The 26,757-nt window shown below is 45.0% G+C and overlaps 1 protein-coding gene across 12 annotated transcripts in view; it reads right to left on the bottom strand.

Moving 5' to 3' along the window:
• Positions 1 to 26,757, bottom strand: part of Syne2 (spectrin repeat containing nuclear envelope protein 2) — a 309,215-nt gene that overhangs the window by 26,866 nt on the left and 255,592 nt on the right. For 10 of the 12 annotated variants that reach the window (XM_076921989.1, XM_076921988.1, XM_076921985.1 and 7 more), the window contains 5 exons: positions 25,686 to 25,880; positions 22,317 to 22,442; positions 14,593 to 14,748; positions 12,249 to 12,407; positions 10,900 to 11,066 (listed from right to left, as the gene is read on the bottom strand). In XM_076921989.1, the coding sequence (XP_076778104.1) occupies positions 10,900 to 11,066; positions 12,249 to 12,407; positions 14,593 to 14,748; positions 22,317 to 22,442; positions 25,686 to 25,880 (803 nt within the window). Of the gene's footprint in view, positions 1 to 3,616; positions 3,790 to 10,899; positions 11,067 to 12,248; positions 12,408 to 14,592; positions 14,749 to 22,316; positions 22,443 to 25,685; positions 25,881 to 26,757 lie in introns of those variants that run through there. The other 2 variants (XM_076921993.1, XM_076921992.1) reach the window with 2 other exon arrangements.

Here is a 26,757-nt window from a genome sequence, read left to right on the forward strand (position 1 = left end):
TATATTTTCCAAATTGTACTCTTATAGCAGACAAAAAGTCTCCTTCAAAGCCACACGATGATTTATTGAAAAGGCAGTAACAGAATCCGGGCGAGGCCTGGATACGGCTATAACCTAGATAGGGCTCTCATCTCCGTGGCTTAGCACCGTGCCCTTCTCACCCCATGTCACACCCTGACTGTGCAAGGAGCCCACGAAGCTATGAGGGGCTGCCCTAGGCCTGGCCATGGCCACTTCCTGTGGGTAGAGACCATGTTCAGGCTCAGTCAGCACCTTACCCCTCCCATTGCTCTCCTCTCTTCTAGGATGGCAGCGCACTGTGCTTCCATCAGGCACCCAAGCCCAGGCCTGTGACAGTCACAGCCCTTCTCGAGGTCTGGGGAGACCACCTTCTATACGAAGGGAGCTACCACACAACAAACAGCCTACGCATAACCATACTTACTTTTGCCAACCAGAGGTTAGGGATGTCATAACTCCTGGAGAAGGAGAGGAACAATTTGCTTGCCTTTCCTGGGATTGTTGTATTCAAAATGGAGGGCTCCAGGCAGACCAGTGAGGGGGTGGAAGTAAAACCAAAGGAACATCCCTAATCTAAACGTTGTCATGTTCAAACACTAAAACTTTTGAGGGCTGTCATTACATTACAAGTGAAAAAATTCCACATCAGACCTCATATGATTGCCACAGCCAGAAGGCACACTAGCGACCTTAGCTATGTATATGAGAAATACCAGTGGATTCCCAAGAGGTCTCAATATACAAATATCTCAAAATAGAAAAATAAATCCAAAGTATCTCTCTGCTCACAAGTATTTGGTATAAAAGGATACTTGGCTATACCAACCTTTTCATGTGTAATCCATTCCTTTAAAATGGCTACATTGGAAATACTTTGTAGCTTATAAATAAGCCACAGAACTAAAGTGCAACATCTATGTAACCTGCCAAGATTTATCTCATATACTGACATGTGTCAGCCTGCTGTCTCACATGCCAGTGACTCACTTCATCATCTCAACGATGCTGGCACACAGGTGCCATGGCACTGTGACCGCTGTCATCCCTGATGCTGGCACACACATGGCACTGTGACCACTGTCATCCCTGATGCTGGCACACACATGGCACTGTGACCGCTGTCATCCCTGATGTGGCACACAAGTGCTATGGTACTAGCACCACTGCTGTCCTCCCCGTTGGAGAGCTGAGGAAATGAAGTCTCATGAATTAAATCACCAGCTCAGTCACCTGCACCATAGCAGGGGCAGGATTCTAACTTCTGGCAGTCAGGCCGCTGTGGCTTGTCACATACCTTGCACACACATTTGCACATAGATTGGGGGTAGAAGATGGGTTTTTGCTGCTGCCAAGGAACATGATTCAGATACAGGAGTCAATACTCCTCTTTGCTCACATTCAGTGAACAGGGAGAGGCTCCAAGTTACAGATATACCCCCGCCCATGTTTCCCTTCCATGGTTTTCTTCCAATATACATTTAAGCATTTGCTTTGTTCTGGGTCCTATGCACATTGTGAGGATTCAGTAACTCAAAGCTGGGCCATAAATCCTATAAAGCTTAAGCCTCTGCAACTTAGGTATCGAGATACAGAACCAGAAGCACTTAGAAACACCCACTGGGGGAGGACGTCACCAGTTTGTCTTTTCCATCCAAACGATGACAATGCCCTATGTTAAAGACAAGAGGATAGCAGAGTACTTTACCCATGAAGCAACTTACTATCTTCCTATGAGTCGCAGGCAACCTACTGATAACTAGTAAGCTTAAAGGCCAAGTGGAGCAAGGAAAGGCAGAGGGGAGGGGGAAGGAGGAAGGGGAGGGGGGAAGAGGAGGGGAAGGGAAGAGGGGGAAAGGGAAGAGGGGGAGTGAAGACAGGGGGAGGGGGAGAGGGAAGGAAGGGGAGAGGGAAGAGAGGGGGAGGGGGAGAAAGAGGGGAGAGAGGGGGAAGGGGAGAAAGAGGGAAGAGAGGGGGAGGGGAAGGAGGGGGGAGAGGGGAAGGGGCGAGGAGGAAGGGAGAGAGGGGGAGGAAGGGGGAAGAGGAAAGAGAGGGGAGTGAAGAGAGTGGGAGGGGGAGGAAGTGGGGAAAGAGGGGGAGGGGAGGAAGAGGGGAAAGAGAGACACTAATTTGCCCAGTGAGTCTAACCTGCTCTGTGGTTAACCTCTGTCTGGAGTCCTGACCCCCTCATTGGAATAAGAATGTTTCTCCAGCAATCACCTGAGAATTTATCCCCAAAACAACCAACAAATTGTTGAAGTTTATACAGTTCTGCTCCTCACACTGTAACTCAACCTTCACCTTCCCTGGGCTGGGAAGCATGTGCCCTTTGCTGATCCCGATGGCTGACCCCTACACATTAGGCCTCATTCATATGGTTCTCAAAACACTCAGATCTTCAGTTAGCATCAGGAACCCAGGAAGCCTATTCAAAGGCCAGCCTGTTGGCACGGCACAACATCAGCCACAGCAAGACATCAGCCACGTAGGCAGCTTATGTGGTTCCCACCTCCTGCCCATGCTCATCCAGGTAATATTTCACATGTGTTACACCTCCAAACATATGACATACACCCATAGAAAAGAAACCAGGTCTCCTGAGCTGAATTCCAGGACTGATGACCAAAACAGTATTGCTGGGTGCAAAAAAAAGAAGCCATCTATCTCAAAAGACATTTTTTTTTTCCTTCTAAACCAAACAAAATTAGGACCATGCCTAAGAGCAGGTATAGAATAGAAGAATTCTATTACAGGAATTATGGGTAGAGATACAGGGCATGATCAAGGTGAATAAAGTTTTTCTTTCATCTTAACTAGAGATGGCTCAGAATATAACACTGAAGAACACAGCTCCTCTTCAAGAACATTTAAAATGAAGGTGAATTGGTAATCAGTGCATACAGCAAGCAGAAGTCTCGCTATGTATATGACAGGCTTTAAATAGCAAACGCTTATTTATCTGGAGTAATCCATGTTCATGCACACGGAGAAATAAACCCTTCAGCCCTGCTCTAATGGTAAACAGTATACAGTATGCAAATTATAAAAGCTCAGGTGGGTGTAAGATAAATGATGCCCCTGTCAATGTGGAGAGCGTAATAAATTAGTAAGGAGAGCTGAAATGGTCAAAAGTATCCGAATCTGGATGCAGGAAATACTCAGACCAATAGGCAGCTGTCAGTTGCTGAATACCATGTACCAAGCTTGTACAATTTTATCCTTTTAAAGGGCTAAATATCTTCATAGTAACATCATTAATTTTCACGCCCTGATTTGAGGGCACAGACAGTATAGTACATTTTTGGAGCCAATTGCTTCTTTGAAGCATTTTTGATGTTGGGAGATTTCTATTTTCCATACAGCACAAGCGCATCTCTGCCCGGCTTGTCAGAGGTAGGCTGCGGACGGACACCACAAGCATGCTGACGCCAGGAAGAGAACCCATCCCCCGATGGCTGAGTGCACACACTCCGCAGCCACCATCTCATCGGTGATCTCTATTGTAACCAAAACAAGTGAGCCAGACAGCAGCAAGACACACAGAGACTGCAGGGGCCACCTGGGTCACGGGTGCGGCAGCCGCTGAAATGGCACTTACTGTTTATGAGAAAAAACCATTCCTTAGGTTTCAGCGGACGCTCCAAGTTCCCGGCTGCACCTCCACCTCCTGGCCAGGCGGCCCCTCCCCTTGCCCAGCCTGCGCTCTTCATTCACTGGCTCAGCATCTTCCAACCAGGCCCTCCCCAAGGCTCCTCATCGGCCGTGGCGGCGGCACCACCCCGTAGGCTCCTGGGCACAGGGCGATGCCGGCGAGAAAGGAAGACACCTTTTCTATGCTCCGCAATTTTTAATCTGTTTTCCCCCTTGCAATAAAGAAACCATCTCTCTCCAGCTCTATGCTCACACACACACACAGCCTTTGTTCTGACGCTACAGGATTGCAAGGCTGAAGGGAGAAAGTCCCTGCGTTATCTTGGCACCGTGTTATTTATGAAGTGCTATAAAGACAGGGAGGAAACATTTAGATTGGGAACATGGGGGAAAAGAGATTTCTGGTTTATAATTTCTCTGTGTCACGTTTACAAGCGGCAGTGAAACCTGAAGCCTGAGCCATGGGGTGGGGGTTGGGGGTGCCTTCCACTGGTCCTGAAGGAGACGTTTCCCTATGGAGCTTTCCTCTTAGAATTGGAGTCCTGCCTGAGAGGGCCAGAGTTCATTTACACTATTCCACCGACTGTTGCGCAGGGAGGGACTCCACCTTGCAGCACAAATGGGCCTCAAGATAGAGGAGGAAATTTCAGCTTCTCCCTCCTGGGTTTTCCAAGATGCAGGTACACGGAAATCCTTCTTTCTCCTATGGCAGTGTCTCGGGCTTGTTTCTGTCCCTATTTTGAGACTTGAGCTCCTGTGTTCCTACAATCCACGACTTAGCCATGACTGTATTTCCCACCTGGGAGACAAGCCTTCCCTACCAGTCGAACAAGGTATGCAGCCTTGGCAACATTTTCCCTAAATTGTGGCACCTGCTTTGCTCGCTGTCACAAGCTGGGCTGCTCCTGTGACCTCCTAAGTGGGAGACTCTGGTGCTGATTCCTTGACCAAGCACATCTGGGTAGTTGCTTCCCATCTGTTGGCTACTCTCCCCTTGGGGAAGTCCCTGGCTACCAGAAGACACTTCTGCTCCCGAGGTGGAAGGAAAGTGGAACTGTACAGGGCCACCTCCAGCTGGCCCTTCTCTTTACCCAGTGACCTCCATAGCCTTTCCTGCACCTGTAGTGGCTGGAGAAAGACCGCTTCTTGACTGGAAGTACTGTTTGGCCTCTCACAGTGACCTTGAGAAGTTACAGCTGGGATGAAAAACACGCATCACCCATGGTTGCTAGGGTGAAAACGGCTGAACTTAGATGACATTTCACTCACTATGAGTATACATGAGATGGCCTTCTCACAATGGTAGAGGAAATGTGAAAAGTATGTTTAATTTCTTTCACTGTCTTTCCAAGAATGTGATGCCTCTGAAAGCATGAGAGCCATCCAGTGTCACCAGGAAGGAACTAGCCTTTGGTTACTTACATGCTACCATCTGAGCTGAAGTCTCTCCTTCTTATGCTATCATAGGGCATTAAGCCCACACATGATGGTACCATTGAGGAGGCAGTAAAGCCAACAGTAGCATTTTCCTTAGAAACTGTAGATAAATGAAATGAAATTGATCACTAATTATCCTCTAGAAAGAGAGATTGCCAGTGTAAATCTTCCAAGGGAGCTCTTTCAGGGACTAGAAATGTCCATCGGGTCATTCACCCACATTGCTAGAAACAGTCTTTAACAGTTCCACCCACTGGGCAATGGTGGCGCATGCCTTTAATCCCAGCACTTGGGAGGCAGAGGCAGGAGGATTTCTGAGTTCAAGGCCAGCCTGGTCTAGAGTGAGTTCCAGGATAGCCAGAGCCATACAGAGAAACCCTGTCTCAAAACAAACAAACAAACAAACAAACAAACAAAAAACAATCAACCAAACAAACAAACAAAAAAGGTCCCACCCTAGGACAGAGGAGATGGCTCAGTTGGTAAAGTGTGTCACACAAGCATGTGTGTGACACCTGTGTTCAGATCCCCAGCACCTACAGAAGAACTGAGCGTGGTGTTAATCATACTAGTAACCCCAGCTTGAGGATGGGGTGTGGAGGCAAGAAGGGTGCTTGCAAGATCTCATTGGCTAGCCATCTAGCCAATCCACGAACTTGGGGCTCAGTGAGAGACTTTGCCTCAAAATATAAGGTGGAGAACTAACAAGGAAAGACACCTGATGTCTACCATGGGTTCCCTTCATCGCAGATCTTAGGAAACGGCTTAGCCAAGACATGTAATACACACATGTGCACATACACAACTGACTAAACATTAAGACACAGGGTGACTCATGTTCACAGTTCCGGCTTCACACGACAGAAGGTACCAAACCCTCCCCCGACTTTATTTCCAATAAAATCTAGTTGGGAAGGCCCTCTCGGAGCCAGGGTCCCTGTTGGCTAAGCACATTCATTCCTGTCCATCTCCCTATGTTTTCATGTAACTCCACTTCCTCTCAGAGGACCATACATAGGGATGGCTCTGAAAACAAACTTCTAAGAACTCAGTTGCCCCTCCTGTATTAGGTTTTATATACAGCATCTAAGAAACACAAGGAAGAGGGGCTAATGACTACGGCTGACAAAGCGTATTCTTCATTTAATCTCTTGAGTGAGCAAAGAAGCATGTAACTAATATTCCCTGTCATCGAGTCTGCCTAGAGTCTAGATAACTATAGCCCAGGGCCTAAGTAATCTTACATGAAGGCTTCTTGGGCTCCCCAGCCCTTGTCAAGGTTATCTCAAGAGATATATCCTGCATCTTCTTTGCATTAAGGATGTTGCTGATGCTGAAGACATTCTAAGTGGAGAAGACAGTGGTTCAAGGCTAAGCCCTCTCTTCCTGCTGTGGTTAGCAGACATCCTCGCTGGATGCCATGGAGGCAGATGTGTGTGGATGAACCCTCGGCGGTCCACTATCTCACCTGGATCTCAGTCTTCACAGGTGCCCTGCTAGGGAGGTAGGAAGCAGGGCTGGTGCATGGTCCTTTAGCATGGAGATGGAGGCTCAAGACTCATTCACAAATCTCTGACTTACTTCATCCCACTGCCCATGTGTTTCTCACATGGTCTTCCCATCAAGAGTACCACACCTGGGCACATGTCAGACCTGTGGCTGGGGCAGCCCTAGACATGGGACACCAGGGTAGGATACAATGCTTGCTGAAGCGTGAGAACCACTGTCTTCCAGTATATAGTACCTGACATCGAGTTCTAAGTTTCTGAAAAAATTTTCATATAGTGCCTTGGAAAGCCAGTGTCTCACAAGAGCCAGACGTGTTCTTAAGATGCTCTGTGCAGTGAGACAGACAGACAGACTCTAGCTCCTGCTGAAGTCCTGAGAAGAAGTTCCAGAGAGACCCCCTTCCCCTTCTCTGAGGTGCAGTTTCCCTCTATGAAAATTAAGGCTCAGACTGACCGTGCAGTATTGTTTTCAAGAGTCAAACCCACTGATGTGAAGAGCCTGGCTCTGCTCCCCCACCTCCCCACCAGGAGCCTTGCTGTCTGAAATGATCAGATAAAATGTAGCTTTAAGAAATCCATTGTGGGCCGGGCAGTGGTGGCGCACACCTTTAATCTCAGCACTTGGGAGGCAGAGGCAGGCAGATTTCTGAGTTCGAGGCCAGCCTGGTCTACAGAGTGAGTACCAGGACAGCCAGGGCTACACAGAGAAACCCTGTCTTAAAAAAAAAAAAGAAATCCATTGTGGGGGCTGGAGAGATGGCTCAGTGGTTAAGAACATTGACTGCTCTTCTAGAGGTCCTGAGTTCAAATCCAAGCAACCACATGGTGGCTCACAAACCATCTGTAATGGGATCTGATGCCCTCACAAACATAAAACAAATAAATTAATCTTAAAAAAAGAAAAAAAAAACTGTTGTAATGTTGCAGTAATTATTTTGAAATTTGTTGAGAATAAACCCAGAGTAATAATTTTCTCTCCTCTCCTCTCCTCTTTTCTTTTTAACCAGTGAATGAGACCTGGCTTTGTGGGTTTTAGAGTTCTGAACACCAGGCCAAACCTTCAACTTTTGGCTTATGGTGAAGATCTCACTATTCATTGTATATTTCCAACTAGAAGGGTCTACTGTGGCAGGAGGGTAGCAGCTGCCTGAGTTGAGATCCTGGTTGCATTCTGAGTTGTCTCTATTAGTTGGGCAAGTTATTTAACTTCAGCCCTCAGTTTCTCTTATGTGTAAAATGGGATGATGGTACCAACCTTTCAGAATTACATTAAAAAATTAAGTGAGGGCTGGAGAGATGGCTCAGCAGGTAAAGGTAGGTCTTGCCAAATTTAATGACTTGAATTCTATCCCTGCCATCCACGTGATAGGAGGAGACTCCCACAGGTTGTCTGCGTACCTCCATACATGTGACGGAGCAGTCATTTCTGTCTCTCCCCCATAAGTAATTGTACTACAAAGGTGAAGTGACATCATACACAACATGAACTCAATTGGTAGCCAAGATATCTGCTGCTGTTGTCAGTTGCTATGTCCAAGAAGGCTGACACACTGTCAGCTGCTGTTTTATCGGCCAGAGATGGGCAGCTAGTGAGACACCAACAGCCTGCTAACATCTGCACAGTGATCTAACTGAATCGCATGCTACCACCCCTTCAGAAAGTCTAAGCTAGGTCTTACACCCAAATGATCCATGAGCAGGTCATCATGCCCCTGATTAGAGTCAAGGACCCAAGCTGATTTAGAACCTAGAGAGTTTGACAATGAAGGCACAATTTACCCAATAAAAAGGATCTTATTCTCACCCGTCAGAATACATATTCATTCAACAAACACATGTGACAGTGTTCTCAGCCCTGGGAATGATTATTTAAAATTTATTATTAGTATGTGATGTGTGTGTGTGTGTGTGTGTGTGTGTGTAGATATGGGGAGAGAGAGGGAAGAGAGAGGGAAGAGAGAGGGGAGAGAGACAGAGAGACAGAGAGAGAGAGAGAGAGAGAGAGAGAGAGAGAGAGAGAGAGATAAGGCACACATGTGTCACACCATTGATGTGGGGATCAGAGGACAAATTAGTGGGGTCAATTCTGTTCTTCTACCTCTGGTTGGCTTCTGGGGACCAAGCTCAGATCCTCAGGCTCCCATGACAAGTGTTTTACTCAGAGCCACCCTGCCTGTCCAGCCGTGGGACTAATTTAATCAAATCTCTGACTGCATGGAGGAAGGACCACAATTTCCTTGATATAACCAGGAGAATCTGCTTCTAATTCACAATGAAAACCATACTAGTTCACAAACGGGCTTCTACGTGCTTTTCTGGCCCTATGTCAAGCGAGCAACACCTGTCACATGTCTGAATGGTGTGCAGCAGCTTTGGATATGCTGCTGGACACATCTGGAAGACTTGAAAACTGGCTTAGAAAAGTAAAATCACATACTCAACTTTTTATAATGAATAAAAGGGAAACCTGGGAAAGGCTCAAATTTTAAACCTTGCTTCTGTCCTAAGTTTCTGTATGTTTCTTTTTCAAATGCTTATTGAGAGAAGCTGCCTTTAGCCCAGCTCCTCCTCCAGCCAGTTCCCCTGGATCTTTCTTCAGGAACTTTATCATCACTAAGAGACCATGATAGACTCAGGCTTTACCTAGGAGGCCAAGTTTGTAGGTGACATTCAAGGCTCCAAGCTTTCCTAGTGTCATTTCTTATGCTTGAGCCAATGGGACTGCTCATCCCTTTCTGGGTGGCATTTCTCCTTTTCTCCTGGTCCATGTCATACCTGTTTTTATTAGAAAGGGTCTCTCCCACTGCTTGCAGTGGCCATCAGGAGTTCCAAACTGTCACTCAAGGCCATCTGGGTGGCAGGTCTTTCCTTGTCTCCACCCTCCACCTTCAGAAGACAGGATCTGGACTCTGCATATGCTTGGCTCTACTGCTGCCAGACATGCACTCCCATTAACATAACCAGCTCCTCCTACTTCCTGCTTGCCATGCTCACACCACCTGGCCATTGCCTCTGCTGACTGAATCATGTTCACATACGGTTTCCAGTCGTCAGTGAGGTAAAAGACACACCTCGTCATTAGTCATTAACACCATTCTATTCTTATCTCCAAATCTTAACAGTCTCTCCTCTAAACTCCAGATAATATTCATGTTCACACCTGAGCACACTGTCCTGTGTGCTCAGTCCTGGGCCACTGGCAGACAATGTTACACGAGTGATTGTGATCCCAAAGCAGACATCTCGGAAAACCAGGTTGCATTAGGAAAACATGTAGTCCAGGGAAGAGGGTGCTGCCTTTCTTGAGAAGATTTGAAATCAGAAGCCATCTACAAACTTTGGGCTTTACCATTGTGTGATGGGAGACAATATTCCTAGCTCTCTTCAGGACAAAATTGCACTGGAGAACAGAGCTCTGTGGTCACACCTGAGGATATTCTGACCAGTACTCAAAGTTCTATTCTCCAGTAGACCAAGTGCCCATCAAGGACCTAGTTACAAAGGACCCTTACTTGGCACTGGAGCCGTGCTGTGGGGACAGTCAAGGGCTCCCAGCTGTTACTACACAGAGTGAGGCAGGAATAGGCAGGCATAATTCATGGGGGACACATTAATTCTAGCACAGGTTGACGGTTTCTGAAGGAGAACTCCCCTTTAGGGTCTCTTTTGAACTAAGTTTCCAACTCTCGTTTAAAACAAATCCATCTGGGCACAGTGGCAAGTGCTTATAGCTCTCAACTACTTGGGAGGCAGAGGATGGAAGACTGGTTCAAGGCCAGCCTGGGGAACTTATCGAGACCCCACATTCAACAATAACAATAGCAATAACAGCAGCAGCAGCAGTAGCAAACAGTAACTCGGTGGTAGAATACTTGTCCAGCATGTGAGGCCGAGCTTAATCCTTTGCATCACAAACAACATACACAAGCCAGGCAATGGTAGTGCACGATTTTAATCCCAGCACTTGGGAGGCAGAGGCAGACGGATTTCTGAGTTCGAGGCCAGCCTGGTCTACAGAGTGAGTTCCAGGACAGCCAGGGCTATACAGAGAAACCCTGTCTCGAAAAACAAAACAAAACAACACCCTCCCCAATTCATGTCAACTTTTGCTCAAAATATCATTTCCAGTTATTGTTCAAAGTAGAATTCCTCCTCATCTCCCCTCAACTGCCAATCTGTATGCTTATAACCTGCCAGGTCACCCCACGGGAAGACTAGACTCGGTTCACCAGCTCTGTGAGGAAATCTCTAGGTGTAAATACAAATTATCTTATCCAGTCCTTACCTTGATCCGATGACGTCAAAGAGATGCTGCCAACGGTCGTTGATCTTGCTGAGCTTCTCCTCCATCTCGGCCGCCTTGGCCTTGCTGCTGGCCTTGATCAGCTGCTCGCCCATCTGCTTCAGCTGCAGCTTGTTCTCCGTGAACGAGCTGATTTCCTCCATACAATCCTGACGGGTACCAAAGCGCAAGGCCAGGGCCATCACCACCAGGCCGGTCCCTCTCCAGCCAAGGGCACCGTTCTCTCTTAACACAGCTTTCTGTTTTGTTTTTATTTTCTCAGACGGGGTCTCACACTCTTGTCTAGACTGATACTGAACTCCAGGCAATACTCCTGTCTCAGGCACCCTGGGGATGGGATTGTAAGCACGTACGACCAAATTGCCTACCTACGCTTATTTATCTAATTTTAGGTACACTGGTGTTTTTCCAATGTGTGAGGGTGTCAGATCTCCTAGAACAGGAGTTACAGACAGTTGTGAGCTGCCATGGGAATTCAACCCAGGTCCTCTGGAAGAATAGCAACTGCTCTTAACCACTGAACCATCTTTCCAGCCCTGGCTACATTAGTTTTAATTGGAAACCAACACAAAACAAAACAAAACCCTGTATACTTATCAGTATACAGTTCTTCAAGGAATGGCTATACCAGCTGGGTGACTACGAAGTGTTTCATGCAGTAATGTTGTTCTCTGACTACGTATCCCAGGCCTGCAACTCACAATGCTCCTGCCTCAACCTCCTGAGTGCTGGGGTAGGCATGTGTTTCCATGCCTGGCTGTAGGTATGTTCCTTTTCTTTATCCTTGCAGTGCCAAGGATTGAACTCAGGGCTTTATGCATGCAGGGCAAGAACTCTACCGCCCGGGCTATATCCCAACCCTCTCAGGTTCTTTCTCAATGAACAACCCTTCAGTTGCATGTCACAAATGTGGACCTGAGGCTAGACAGATTTGACTGAAGTCAGCCTGAGGTCAGTTTTCCCAGGGTTTTTGGACAGGTGTTTTGGGTGACTGTACAGTGCTCGACTGACCTCCATGACCCTCACTGGTGCAGGCGTCCTCTCTGACTCAGGTTCTACTAAACTCTTACTAGATCCCATCACTGGCTGACTTCCGACTGAGGGGAAGCAGCTCCCCCTCAGCACTGTTTCCACCTGTGACAGCGCCACTAGCTCCTCCTTCAGAAAAACCAATAGTCCCTCGAAACACTGCCATTAGAAACACCAGTGACACTGTAGGCCCTGGAGCCCTGCGGAAGCCCATAGCCATCCTCCATTGCATCCACAGAGCACCCCGCCCCCACTCATGGCGGTCCTCCATCCATCCACTGGGGCACCCAACCCCCACTCACCTTCTGTAGCTTTTCAATCATTTCCTCAATGCTGACATCTGCCGTCTGTAGAACTTTGTTTTCCATCTGGACCAGCCAAGCACACAGTTCTTTATTTTTTTCATTGAACACGATCCATGAATTGAGCCTGTCTTCAATCTCCTGCTTGCGGATAGCCACCTAGGTATGACACGCATTGGGTAGTGGAGGATAGCAGGGAAGGGAAATCCCTTGGCTCTCCAAACCCATGAGCACCCCCACTCTAAGCTCCCCTCCCCCTCCCCCCTCACACACCTTTCACAGGCGCCCGCACAAATGAACACAAGGCCATTAACTTTTGTCAGTATCCCTAAAACCTGTTTTCTTTTCTTAAAACCTCAGACTTAGCATTAACAAAAGTTTTTTTCCACCGGTGATGATGGCCATAAAAACTGGCAAAGGACAAGATGACGAGCTTTGCACTCTGTATTGATGACCATCAAGCCCAAGCCAGAAAGGTTAAGGTGAATAAAGAATCAGTCCTGGCTCAGCTTTCCCTGTTCTTTCAATATTTACATTTACTGCTCCCTCCACGATAACTTCTAACTTCTGTGGCCCAAAGCTCTTCCCTTCTGAAACTCATCAAGTCTTTATATCCAAAAGGCAGTGTCCTGCTTACTTATTTTAAAGATTAACTTATTTAAATCCAGATATAAGATTAAAAACAAAAAAACAAAAACCAAAACCACCCAGTCATTCATTAGTAATGCAAATGAACCGGAAACCTCAAAAGTAGTAAAAAGGGTTTTGGTTTTTTTTTTTTTTTTTTTTTTGAGGATTTAAACAAAATAAAGTAACAAACAAAAACACCAAATTCCAAAACAATTCATTTAATTTATCTTGTCATTACACACTGTAGTTTTTGTCTGGAAACCATGAAAATGTCACCAAAAATTGGTCTGGAGCAAGCAGGCTGACCCTCAAATGCCCAGTGTTCTATTATGCTAACGTCAGGCAAGGGGCTTCCCTCCTCCTTAGAGGGCTAAATGTTTAGCAATTAAACTTACTTACATCTAGATAATTCAAACCGGCCTTTCTAAAAGTACATCTACTCTCAGTTTTTGAAAAATCACTGAAATCTTAAACAGGGTCCTGTAAAACTGGGTAGCTAAGATTCTTCCAGAGTTTTAGCTCTCCACTCTATAGAAAGGGGATGGGACGAGGCGGCTGCACTCTCCTGAGATTTTTTTTTTTTTTCCACCTCGTACAAAAGAACTTCTGCTCTTCCCAGAGTGAGGTCAAGATACCAAATGCTCCTGTGTCCCGCCCAGCCAAATGTATTTAAAAGGCCTGAAAAATCTATCCTTAGAAAAACAAGCATTTTGCTCCCATTCCTCCAGAAATCTGTTTATTTTAGGTTTTAAAACTCCTGGAATCGTGTGCAGGATTGAGTCCACAGTGGTAACGAGGGACCATCTGAGTGTCCTCTGAGTCCTCCCTAACTCTCACAAGACTTTTCAGGATTCTGAGTATTCTCTTTGACAGAAAACAGGACTTAGAACAATTTAAAAGACACTTAGAGTACATTGTAACTGCTACGAATCAAGGTTTTGTATACTATTTACTTCAAAATATAATTAAAAGTGTCTTTAGAACACAGGCATTTACAGATGTCAAAATTCATCAACACAAAAAAATAATGAGATTAAGGAATTAACTTTTCCTGAGAATTGTATATCCTTAAAACAAGGGTCTTTAAGATTAACCGAGCTCTTTAATTCCACCTTGATATCCTGTCATAGACTTGAACTGTGCGAGAGGCTATACAAAATCCCATTCTTCCCCAGTGCAAGGGATCTGCTGAGGTCATTGGGTTGTAATCACTTCAGAGTGGAAGAGGCTCTGAGGACTAAATATCTGAATGCAGGGAAGGAAGCCTGGTTCTCAGATAACTGCTTCCATGCCTGTGGGCATCAAAGCTCTGGTGTTTAGCAGAGGAGAGATACACAGGGGAGTCAGAGAGATCTCCCCTAAGATTGGTACTTCTCTAAGCAAGCCAAGGAGTTGAATCCTCACAAGCATGACCCTTGCTTCCATCCCAGCTTAAGGTGATCTTAAAAAAAACAAAACAACAACAACAAAAAAACCAACCGACCAAAAAAACAAAACCAACTCAGAGGAAGTGTGCAAAGTTGCACAGTGAACTCTGTTAAAACAAAGAGGTCAATCTGTTAAAAAGGAGCTGCTGCCTCCTAAAGGAACCAGCAGAGGCTCAGGGGTCCCGGAGCCAAAGGGCCCCTGCTTCGGCCAAGTCAGGACCCCTTCCTTTGGCCTTGGGACGTTTCCATCGACCTCCCACAGCCCCGCAGGCAGCTGACTGACTTACTCTCAGACAGAGGTCCTCCCATTGTCTGTGCAAAAGCTCGATCTGTTCCTTCAGAACCGTCACGTCCTCCGCCAGGATGTGCTGGCTCAAGTCGGCCTTCATAGTTTGAAGTTCTTTGAAGTTGTGCGTGCAGTTAGCCAGGGACTTCTCTACTTCCTGCATTTAAAAACGAGGAGAAAGGGGAAAATGCCTTCAACTCCAGCTGCTGTTGTTTCCAAACCTGTAGGCTAATCCTTTGATTAGACTCTGGGGGAGGGGAGCCTGGGAAGGGGAGGGACCTTCGGAATGAGAAACAGCCGCTCCGCAGCCCTGCCTGGCTGCCTCCAGTCACCTTTCTCTCAAGGGGACAGTCTTTGCTCCCTTTCAGCTCATTCCCTCAGGTAGCTGTAGTTTAATGAGGTCATTCTGCTGGAAACCCACCCAGGCCCTTTACCATTCCTTAGAGGGCACAGCATATGTAATGTAAGAAAAGCAAACTGTCCACACATTTCTGGATTAAGACCCAGAAACTGTGTTATAAAGTCTTATAAAGTGTGATCTCTCACTTTCAAAATGCCTGGGTATACCACTAACACTGTGGCTGCCCATCATTAAATGACAACTTTTGTTTGGAAGGAGTTATTTTTGATTTTCTAAATAAATGAATATAATGGAGTGGAAATTGCTCACTGATAACTGGCAATGATTAAATTAGCAGATAGCTCCCTATATTTATCATCCATTCATTCATTCATTCATTCATTCATGTGTAGGAGATTGAACCTAGGGCCTCACATTTGCTAGGCAAAGACTATACTACTAGCTATATACCATCAGCTTCAATTAGTTTTCAAAATGAAGTCGTTTTCAGATCCAATGAAATGTAGCAAGTAATAAAAGCAATTTTTTTTTCACTACAGAAGGAAGTGAAAGGGACCCCAGAGTCTATTAGGTTTTAGTTGTATTTAGGGTTCCTTATGTATGGTTCATTTTCCATGCCTCTGTTCCTGCCCTTCAGAAGAAATCTGAAAGAAGATACTGTATCATTTACACCAGAGATCCATCTGCAGAGGGCGGCTGCAGTAACAAGGCACTAATTAATTCCCACTGATATTTTTTCAGTGCTCTAAAAGCGAGACTGATGTGATTTCTTAACTTACTAAACTCTCTGTGTTTCATAAAATGGTCCAGAGGAAACTTTCAAAGTTTGCATAAAAATGGCCAGGTACAGTGCTTTAAGTACACACCTTTAATCCTAAGCACTCAACCATGAAGCTTAGGGAGCTAGATCCCCAGCCTGGGACCTCTGCTTTATGGATTCATTGTTTCTCTCTTTTCTCTCTGCAGTGCATGCATTCATGCACGCTTGTGCAAACACACACACACATACACACACATGCACACGCACACCATACACATGCATACAACGTAGCTATGTGGTTAGCATGTAACTCTCCAACAGACTGTACTGACAGAATGCAGGGACCAGGACAACACTGCTTCTGAAACACACCCTTTTCTTCTCAAGTTGCTTTGTGCCATGGTGTTTTATCATTGCACCTGTCACATGCCTGGTGCATACAGAATTATTAGATATCAAATGTATGAGTGAAAGGAAGGCTGTTTGTACCAATAACTTTTTTTGTTGTTATCTATCTCTTAGGTTTTGCAGTAATGGGGACTGAACTCAGAACTTCATGCAAGTTGGGCAAATGGCAGGGTCTTACTATGCAGTAATGAATGGCCTGGTACTTGCTATGTAGCTTAGGCTGGGTTCCAACTGTAGTCCTGCCTCAGCTTCCTAAACTGGGATTAGAGGTTTTATACAACCACACAGGGCTAAGAGCTTAAAAATGTCCTTAAATTGCCGGGTGGTGGTGGTGCACGCCTTTAATCCCAGCACTTGGGAGGCAGAGGCAGGCGGATTTCTGAGTTCCAGGCCAGCCTGGTCTACAGAGTGAGTTCCAGGACAGCCAGGACTACACAGAGAAACCCTGTCTCTAAAAACAAACAAACAAACAAACAAAAAGTTCTTAAGTGTAAAGAGAAAGACAAACAAAGGAATCCAATAATAAGTAATAAGCAGGGAGGGCTCGTATGTGAGCTAACTCCAGGGCTAACTACAGCCAATGATGACTTCTGTAGAAACATTCCAGAAAGCACGTCTCAGATCTGGGAGTGTATCTCAGTGGCAGAGTACTTCCCTAGCACACACTGGGCTCTGGGTTCCTTCCCTCGGAAAAACCATCCATCATCACAACCAAAGAATGCTACTTACTGCCTTTAAGTTAAAATGCCCCAGATTTGCTAGCAAAAGAGAATAAGTCAGCTGGATAAATTTCCTTCATCTTTAGTCTGATAAGTGGTCTGATTGCAAAATTACCTGTAAGATTCCAGTTACCCATATAGACAATGATGTAAAACTTCAAGTTGTGTGTATATAGCAGCATATGACCAGGCTTTAGCTGGATTCCCTACAGCAACAGGGCAGCATAAGCCTTTTCCTGTGGTATTAGTTCATAGTGAGATTGTTAAGTTCCAGTTGTGTGCACTAAAGGGGATGGGTAGATGCTTGGTAAACGCTTGGATCCTCATCCCCCATGTGAAAAAGCCAGGCATGGTGGTGCAAGCCTCCCAGCACCGGGAAGGGAAAGACAGGAGGATCCCTGGGCCTGTTGCCCAGCAAGCCCAGCTAGATCAGTGAGCTTCAGGTTCAATGAGAGCTCCTGTCTCAAGCAAATCAAGTGGAGAGCAATTGAAGATAACACCCAACGCTGACTGACCTCTGGCCTCCACATGCACATGCATGTCAGGACATGCACACATACACAGATGCATATACATACATGCACAGAAAGGGAGCAAAGGATGAACACACATGCATGTGCTTGTACACAGACAGAATATCTTATCTTGGGAAGGATGTTCAACAAATTAGCCACGTCAACTCCTGTGGTAAGGAATGAACAGGAGACAAATTTTAATATATATCTTAGGAACATTCTGGATTTTGAACCATGTGACTGTAATATTCGAAACCTATTTTAAAGTTAGAACTGTTCCAATGAGTTAATCTTTCAACATGTCTCAGATGTCCACTGTAGCAATTTTCATAATAGTATAAAGAGCAGTGGTTCTCAACCTTCCTAACGCTGTGACCTTTTAATACATCTCCTCATGCTGTGCTGACCCCCAGCCATAAAATTATTATCTTTGCTACTTCATAACTATAATTTTGCTGCTGTTATGAATTGTAATATAAATTTCTGTGTTTTTCAATGGTCTTAGGCAACACCTGTGAAAGGGTCAGTCAGCCCCCAAAGAGGTCACAACCCACACATTTAGAACCACTGATATAGATAAAGTCTAGGCTAGTCAGGAAGCTACGGAAGCCTTATATTTAGAGACATTAATGTCAGGCCGACCATATCTCATTCGAAATGTTTGGAACTAGAGGTGCTTTATATTTCAGAGTTTGGGGGATTTCTGAAATATGGATGCTCAACTTGTGTGTGTATGGTATGTGTGTTGTGTGTGTATGTGTATGTATGGTATGTGTGTTGTGTGTGTATGTGTGTGTATGGTATGTGTGTTGTGTGTGTATGGTATGTGTGTTGTGTGTGTATGTGTGTGTATGGTATGTGTGTTGTGTGTGTATGTGTGTGTATGGTATGTGTGTTGTGTGTGTATGTGTGTGTATGGTATGTGTGTTGTGTGTATATGTGTGTATGGTATGTGTGTTGTGTGTGTATGTGTGTGTATGGTATGTGTGTTGTGTGTATATGTGTGTATGGTATGTGTGTTGTGTGTGTATGTGTGTGTATGGTATGTGTGTTGTGTGTATATGTGTGTATGGTATGTGTGTTGTGTGTGTATGTGTGTGTGTATGTGTGTGTATGGTATGTGTGTTGTGTGTGTATGTGTGTATGGTATGTGTGTTGTGTGTGTATGTGTGTGTGTGTATGTGTGTGTGTATATGTGTGCGTATGGTATGTGTGTTGTGTGTGTATGTGTGTGTATGGTATGTGTGTTGTGTGTGTATGTGTGTGTATGGTATGTGTGTTGTGTGTGTATGTGTGTGTATGGTATGTGTGTTGTGTGTGTATGTGTGTGTATGGTATGTGTGTTGTGTGTGTATGTGTGTGTATGGTATGTGTGTTGTGTGTGTATGTGTGTGTATGGTATGTGTGTTGTGTGTATATGTGTGTATGGTATGTGTGTTGTGTGTGTATGTGTGTGTGTATGTGTGTGTATGGTATGTGTGTTGTGTGTGTATGTGTGTATGGTATGTGTGTTGTGTGTGTATGTGTGTGTGTGTATGTGTGTGTGTATATGTGTGCGTATGGTATGTGTGTTGTGTGTGTATGTGTGTGTGTGTATGTGTGTGTGTATATGTGTGCGTATGGTATGTATCATGTGTCTGTGTGCTGTTATTCCCAAATGTACTCGCCTATAATGGTACGTAGCTAGCTTTATGAGAAAAGGAAGGCTCGGGCAGTTTGGACGGGTGAGAAACTCTTCTGGGACAGTGTCCACTGTCCTAGACAGGCATCCAGTTACTTGGGATCTGTTTTAGAATCTGGTCACTGGTTGGATGAATTCGTGGATCTCTGCCATGATTGTTTCCACTGATAAATGGCGCACTTCACAGTCAGCTCGGGCTTCTGGGCTTCATGGAAGAAAACCCCAGCATTTCAATGGAGAGTAACACTGGATTCTCTCACTTTGTTATTGAAAGACCCTAAGGGCTTTTACCAATACTACACTCCACACCCCCCCCCAAACACACACACACACACACACACACACACACACATACACACACAGCTTTCCCTTCCTGCTTGGGGTCAAGGCTAGGCCAAGTTCCATTCTCCACCCACAGGAACATTCTTTTTGTTTTTTTGTTTTTTTTTTTTTTTTGCTTGTTTGTTGTTTTGTTTTTTGAGACAGGGTTTCTCTGTGTAGCCCTGGCTGTCCTGGAACTCACTCTGTAGACCAGGCTGGCCTCGAACTCAGAAATCCGCCTGCCTCTGCCTCCCAAGTGCTGGGATTAAAGGCGTGCACCACCACTCCCTGGCCCCACAGGAACATTGTTGAATAAACAATTTGCAGAATGTACGACTGATAGTCACCTGACCCTCTGGAAAGACCCAGGTTCAAATGCACATCATGATCTGCCCATGCTTGCTAAGCAATAGATTTAAAGGTCAATCTGCTTAGCCAATAAGTTTGAGCTGTAACCTTGCTGATGTAGCCTGTGCCCCTAAAAAGTATAAAAACTACTTGTAATAGCCATTTGTGGTCGCCTTCTAGTCACTCACCTTGAGGGATTAATTGAAGGTTGATCCAGATGCTATGGAAAATTGAACCTCTTGCTTTTGCATCAAACTGCATCTTGGTGTCTCACTTGGGGGTGTCTCAAAGTAAGTACCACTGGGTCGAGGGTCTTACAGATACAGCCCAGTCTGGCCTTAAACTCTGTATGCAGCTGACACTGGCCTTAAGATTAATAAATACCCAGGATTTTCTTTTAATAGGTCAATAGGAGGTGGGAATATAGTCTATGGGAGACAGTAAATGAGACTTGACTACAGATCCTCTGGCTTGTCTCTATTTGCGTCTCTTCCCCTTCTTCCCCCCACTCTCTCTCTTGCTAGACCCTGACCCTCGGACCGGAGCAGCAGAGCAGTCCGGGACATTTTGACCCCCAATGTGGGGCAGAGTGGTTCTCGACATTTTGGCACCCAAAGTGAGGCTACAGCATGGGTCTCAACATAAAGCCACACAAAATCACTGGGTAATGATGGCAAATATTTGTCAATACTAGCTCCCAAGGTAGAGGCATGTGTATACACACACACACACACACACACACACACACACACACACACACAAATCAAAACAAAACCATAAACCAAAACCCCAAACAAAACTTCTACAAATCTATTGCTTACCCAGTGACATAAAAAAAAAAAAAAAGGAAGAAGAATAAACTGTCTGATAGAAGACATTCATGAGTGTGTAGAGAGACAGTATATCAAGAATAAATGAGCAACTTGTTCAAATGGAGGTCACAAAAGCCAAACACAAGAGTCAAGGGAATAGCAACAGGCAGTTCCCAAGAGGGCTGACTTGATGGGAGAACAGACAAACTACAGAGGCACTACCTTACACTCCAGACTAACAAAGATTGAACAGTATCTAACAATATCAATTACTACAGAAGGATATACTGGCTGTATTCATATGGTGCATACTAACAGCAGTGGGAAGGAAGCAGCAAGAGGAATCAACGTTGCTGAATTATGCGGGGAAACGTGGTATCATCTCATGCTCTACAGTATGGGGCTGACTTAAGGAGTTTAGAACCAGAAGGCTGAGATTCTATTATTCTACTGAGAACAAGAGAACTATGTAACAAAACAATAAATAAGCCTATGAGGTGAGGGACAGCAGGGTCAGGGCTGCGGAGACCACTAGGAAGGGCAAGTACACAGGGAATTTGAAATGTTCATTTCTTGTTTTTCGAGACAGGGTTTCTCTGTGTAGCCCTGGCTGTCCTGGAACTAACTCTGTAGACCAGGCTGGCCTCGAACTCAGAAATCCGCCTGCCTCTGCCTCCCAAGTGCTGGGATTCATTACAGGGATGCCCTTCAATGCCCAACCGTTATGCTATTTGTAACGCCTTTAAAGTACAGTAGGGAATTTTTATGACAAAGAGAAAATGTGGACAGGAAGATCCTACTTTCTGACACAGATTCCAGTACAAGACCATTTCTTTCTTTCTACTTTATTATTTTTTTTCAGTTCAATCCCTAGTCATTGAATGAAGAGAAAAAATTAAAAGATCATTGCAAAAGATTTTCAAAATGTCTCTTAACCACCAAACAAATGGATAAGAAATCTACATGAGGGGGTCCCTGACCTGGAGGTCAGTGCTCCTGTCTACAACTCAGTCCCACCTTCTGCAAAGACCTTTGATGTTCCAGACCCTCTGCTACTTAGGCAAAGCAGTGTTTAGAGGGGTTTTGTAAGCCTAATATTTAATCAAAAGAACTCAATTCATGGATTTCCAAAGTGAGATTTTAAGTCACTTCAAAGGCAAGGTCATTTGGTCAGAGAATAAACAGTTTTGTTTGTTTGTTTGTTTGTTTTTGATTTTTTAGTAATCTCAGCATCGGGGACACAGCTCCTTGGGTGACAGTGCTTTCAGGTGTGGCGGCACATCTCTGTAATCCCAGCACTCCAACAGTGATATGGCAAGATAGGGTGCAGAGATAGGAGAATCCCAGAGAAGCTCACCGACCAGCTAGCCTGGAGTACTTAGTATAGGAACAAGAGAAATCCTGCCTCAAACAAGGTGTAGGGCAGAGACTGACACCTGAGGCTGTCCTCGGATCTCCATACCACACACATACCCACCTACACATTCAATTAAAAAAAAATCTCAGACTCCAGGTCTTACATTCAGAGAAGAAACAGAAAGAGAACATGAAAGAGAACTACGCTAAGAGCCTACAATGGACCGCTTTGCAAAAGCCTTTCTCATCTTTACACACAGAGCATATGGAACATGGATTCTAACCCCTTAAGAGACCAGGAGGATGTTAGACAGAGGGCAGGGAAAATCTTCCAGCTGACCAGAACGCTTATCTTGATCACCAAAACAGAGAGGCAGACAGGCATTTGAAGCGGCCACAAGGCAGCTGTGTGATTATCCTGGCTGCTGGTTTGGATGTCAATACCTTAATCAGCTCCTTTTCTTCATGGAGGGCCTCGTGAAGTTCAGGAAGGGGATCTTTGCTTTGTGCTTTGAGAACTTGCAGCCTTTTTTTCAGCTTCTTGATTTTCTTTTTACACTGGTCCCAGGTCTATTTGGAAACAGGATTAAATTTGGTGAGTACATGGCTTTCCAGACCAAACTACACACCAGACCAGCTCATTTAATGGACACGCACTTTCTTTTAAGCATGTTTGGATAAGCCACACAGAAAGCAGTTCCTCATCTCTGAAGGGGCACATGGGACATCAGTACCTGTCAATTACTGGTATGGACTGGTTTGAGGAGGTCTTTTTTCCTGTCCCTGTCTCCATCTCTCTATTCTGTTGGTTTTGTATAAATCCATATCTGAAGGGCTACCGTGAAGATTGACTTTAAGCATCTACACCTTAGGTGTGTGTCCCAATGGCAGAGTCAGGCCTCTCCTAACGTCTGGTTCCCTTCACACTGTAGCACCTACCTCCACCTGCAAAGAGTTTCCAAGCTTTTAACAAGTCACTGCAGTTATAAAACCTTAAGACACAGAATACTGGCCGACACATTTTAAAACGTGGGGCTTGGAGAATATCTGTTAGCTCACAGATGAAAGACCTAGGTAAGAGACAAGCACCTCTTTTCCTTATGTGACCCAGCCAATAGGTGCCTGCATTTTTCATGTTTGTGGTGTTCAGCTCTGATTCACTAGGGTAAATTTCTATTTCTGAACTCACTAAAAGTATATAAACATATGATAATAGATCATTCTAGTCTTTAGTACTGACCCTAAGCACTATTAGGGTGGCCCCAGTCAAGGGTTATAACCTTCCTATACTGAACAATTATCTGTAGCGGGAAAATTTCCCCGAAAGTTGGGAGGAGCTAAGGTGGGAGGAGTAAGGAGAGGAAGAGGAGGAGAAGAGGAGGAGTAAGGAGAAGAAGAGAAGGAATAAGGGGAGGAAGAGGAGCTAAGGAGGCAGAGATGTAGGAGCCATGGACGACCACTCGTGTACAGAGAGCAGTCCTGGGTAACAACTTATATCTAGGTTAGTTGGTTAACACTTCCAATTGTGTGGGCATCTTGTTTATTGAGCATTATCCAATTTATAAAGCCTTTGGTTAATGTTTAAACATTAGAGTCTCATTTCTACCGGGTACAGAGAGGATGGTGGGATGGTCTGGGCCCAGCCCAGCCTTGTGGAGACAGCGTGGAAGATTGGCAGAGCCATCTCCCATGCTGTTGTCTTGTAGGTGGCAGGGTTGGCGTCTCTGGCTGCCTGAGCCAAGTAGCAAGGAGAACACAAATCACACATCGCTGGGGCCCCACAGAATGGGTGCTGCAGATTTAAATATTAACAGTAACAACTATCTGAAGCTCAGCCAGGACAAAGGAAAAGAGAGAAGCACCCTGCTGAGTGCAAGTTCTTCTACCTTACTGCTCATTTATGCCGCTCCAGCAACAGGGCTGAGGCTTAGCTGTAGCCGCTGGCTCACGCATTTCACATAGTCCGTACAAGGAAACTCAGGGACTCTGTCAGTCCTTATTTCTGCCTCGCTGCTGGGGGACAAAATGCCAAAATGCAGGAGTAACAGGCTGCATGTCTGCCTTGCTGCTGGGAACTGGAGCACTGCCGGAGTGTCGCTCAAGGAAGGCAGAAAGCAGTATAGGTGCCCCAGTCCATGTTCTTCCAGGTAAGAAATAGTGAGACCTGCTATGGTTCTCAAACTCCTGCTCACCCAGGGACAACGAGGAGTTGAGAACCCAAGTCTGAGGGCCCATAAGTCTGAGGTTGGGGCAAAACCCAGTTTAGCTCCGAGTGAGTGCCAACGTACGGGGGTCTGGAAGAGGGACCTTCTACGAGAGACCTAGGGGAGACTCTTTACAATGAAGGCCATCCCTCCCTCCTTCCCACTGAGTTCCCTGATGAAGGAGACAGTCCTTACTTGTCCAAACTGTCTTATGCATGGTAGATGTGAATGCATACATCTTACTCAGGATGCCCAGGAAGGGAAGCTCACTGGCTAGATACATTATTACCATGGAGAACTCTAGGTCTTTATGCTACAGTGACCACTTGTCATGGTCCTTTTAGTGGTTGTTGTGGTCATGTATTCCAGGACAGGAAATCTGGTTGGAAGCTGATTCTAAGGCCTACCGTTCTCAATTAAGAGATTTACCAGGCTTTTTGAATCTGCTTCGACCTTGCCAGTTCTGTCTGGTAGCACGGTTCCACTTGTCCCACAATACTTTGTTCATAGCACAGTGCTCTGACCAACTCACACAAATTACTCTTGGTTAGAAAACTTTCCCTGAGGAGTTTGGGTATCTGTTTTTAACGGTGCCCACAGCAGACTAGAGGAATGTCAGGAAGAAGCATCGAAATGAATCAAAACAAACATAGCTTAGTATTCTGACAAGTGAAACAAAAATAAAAACTGCATTTGAAGAACCAAGAGTGGGCTGGAGAGATGGCTCAATTATTTAGAGCACTAACTGCTCTTCCAGAGATCCTGAGTTCAAGTCCCAGCAACCAGATGGTGGCTCACAACCATCTGTAGTGGATTCTGATGCCTTCTTCTGGTGTGTCTGAAGACAGCTACAGTGTACCCATATAAAGAAAATAAATAAGTAATAATTTAAAAAAAAGAAAACCCAAGAGTAGTGTAGTATTGGGTCCTAAGTTTAAAACAGTTTAGTCCTTGAGAACAACATGGGCCAAATAAAACAAAAACAAAACCAAGAATATTCTACTAATGACTCCAGTTCTTAACCACACAGTGAGCAATCCCCCAAGAGACTCCCATATGTGGGAAAATGTGTTCTCTGATGAGACAGAGCCCCGAAGCATGCTGTGCTTATTGTCACGTGTTAACCCTCAGGTAGCACATAAGTGCAATGTTAGTTTCATGTACTGAACACCCAATGGATTTCACAACCTCGCCTTTAACATTTATTTATTCATTTGCTTATTTATTTACTACGCTTGGCTGTGTGGGTACAGGTATGCCATAGCACACGACAGAGGACATTTTGTAAGAGCTGGTTCTCTCTCTCCACTATGTGGGTTCCTGGGGTTGAACTCAGGTTGCAGGCTTGGCAACAAGTGCCTTTACCCACTGAGCCATCTCACTGACCCAAAGTAAGTATTTTCATAGCATCTCCAGTGTTTATATTTGCAATACTCAGTTTTCCCATGCAGTTACTATTTTATTAATGGTGCTAACATGCATGACTTGTATATTAGTAGGAACTGACTTTCATTAGAAAACTCAGAATATAGGATTTTTAAAAAACCACTCCTCCCGTCCCACAGCCAACAAGAGCCATGTGCAGGATGTGGCAATGGTGCCCACTCACCTCTGCAGTGCTCTGAAGCTGACTGATCATCTCTCCCAGGCTGAGCTCAGTGTCCTTCCAGGTGTCCTGAAGCCTGCTGGTTTGCCTGTGGATGAATTCTCTAGTTTCTGGGTTGGGTGTGTCCTGCAACTTCTCCCCAGCTTCCAAGGCCAGTTCGTAGGTTGTTCGCCACCTCTGAATGTGGATCTCTCTGCACTAAAAAGTTAAAAAAAAAAAAAAAAAAAAAAAGGGAGGTTGACTCTGGTCTGATGAAAATGTGATTGTGGATTTCTCCCAGACCTTCTCTTAAATGGTTAATTCTACATAAGTTAGGCAAACCTATACAGAATGTCCTCATGCACACACACTCACATGGAAAGTTAATGTTCAATGCTGAATAGGTCTATACTTCCAGATGAGGTGGTCATAGGATAACTTCCAAGGATCAGTAACAGATAAAACTCTTAGTAGATTAAAAGCTTGGGGTCCTGGAGAGATGGCTCAGTGGTTAAGAGCACTGACTGCTCTTCCAGAGGTCCATCATTCATTCCCAGCACTTTCATGACCGCTGTCTGTAATTCTAGTACCAGGGGATAGGACCCTCTTTTCTGGCCTCTGGGGGCAGCACATAGCTTGTGTATATGTGTATATATATGTATGTATACATATCATATATATATATACACACTATATGAATATTTATATATTATATAATCATATATTAACTATATATTTATATGCTCATGAAAATGTACAAGGCAATAGGGATCTCAGAGCATTAAGAAAACAGCTAGCTGCCGGGCAGTGGTGGCGCACGCCTTTAATCCTAGCACTTGGGAGGCAGAGGCAGGTGGATTTCTGAGTTCGAGGCCAGCCTGGTCTACAGAGTCCTGGTTCCAGGACAGCCAGAGACAGCTACACAGAGAAACCCTGTCTTGAAAAACAAAAACAATAAAAACAACAACAAAACAACTAGCATCTCTGAACTGAAATAATTACAAAGGTTATCACCAGAGTAACTCAGAAGAGTAGAGTGAGCATATTATAGCAAAAAATGGGGGAAAAATAGGAAAGAAAACAAAAAGGTAATACC

Source organism: Arvicanthis niloticus, chromosome 23, assembly GCF_011762505.2.
Source record: "Arvicanthis niloticus isolate mArvNil1 chromosome 23, mArvNil1.pat.X, whole genome shotgun sequence".
NCBI lineage: Eukaryota > Metazoa > Chordata > Mammalia > Rodentia > Muridae > Arvicanthis > Arvicanthis niloticus.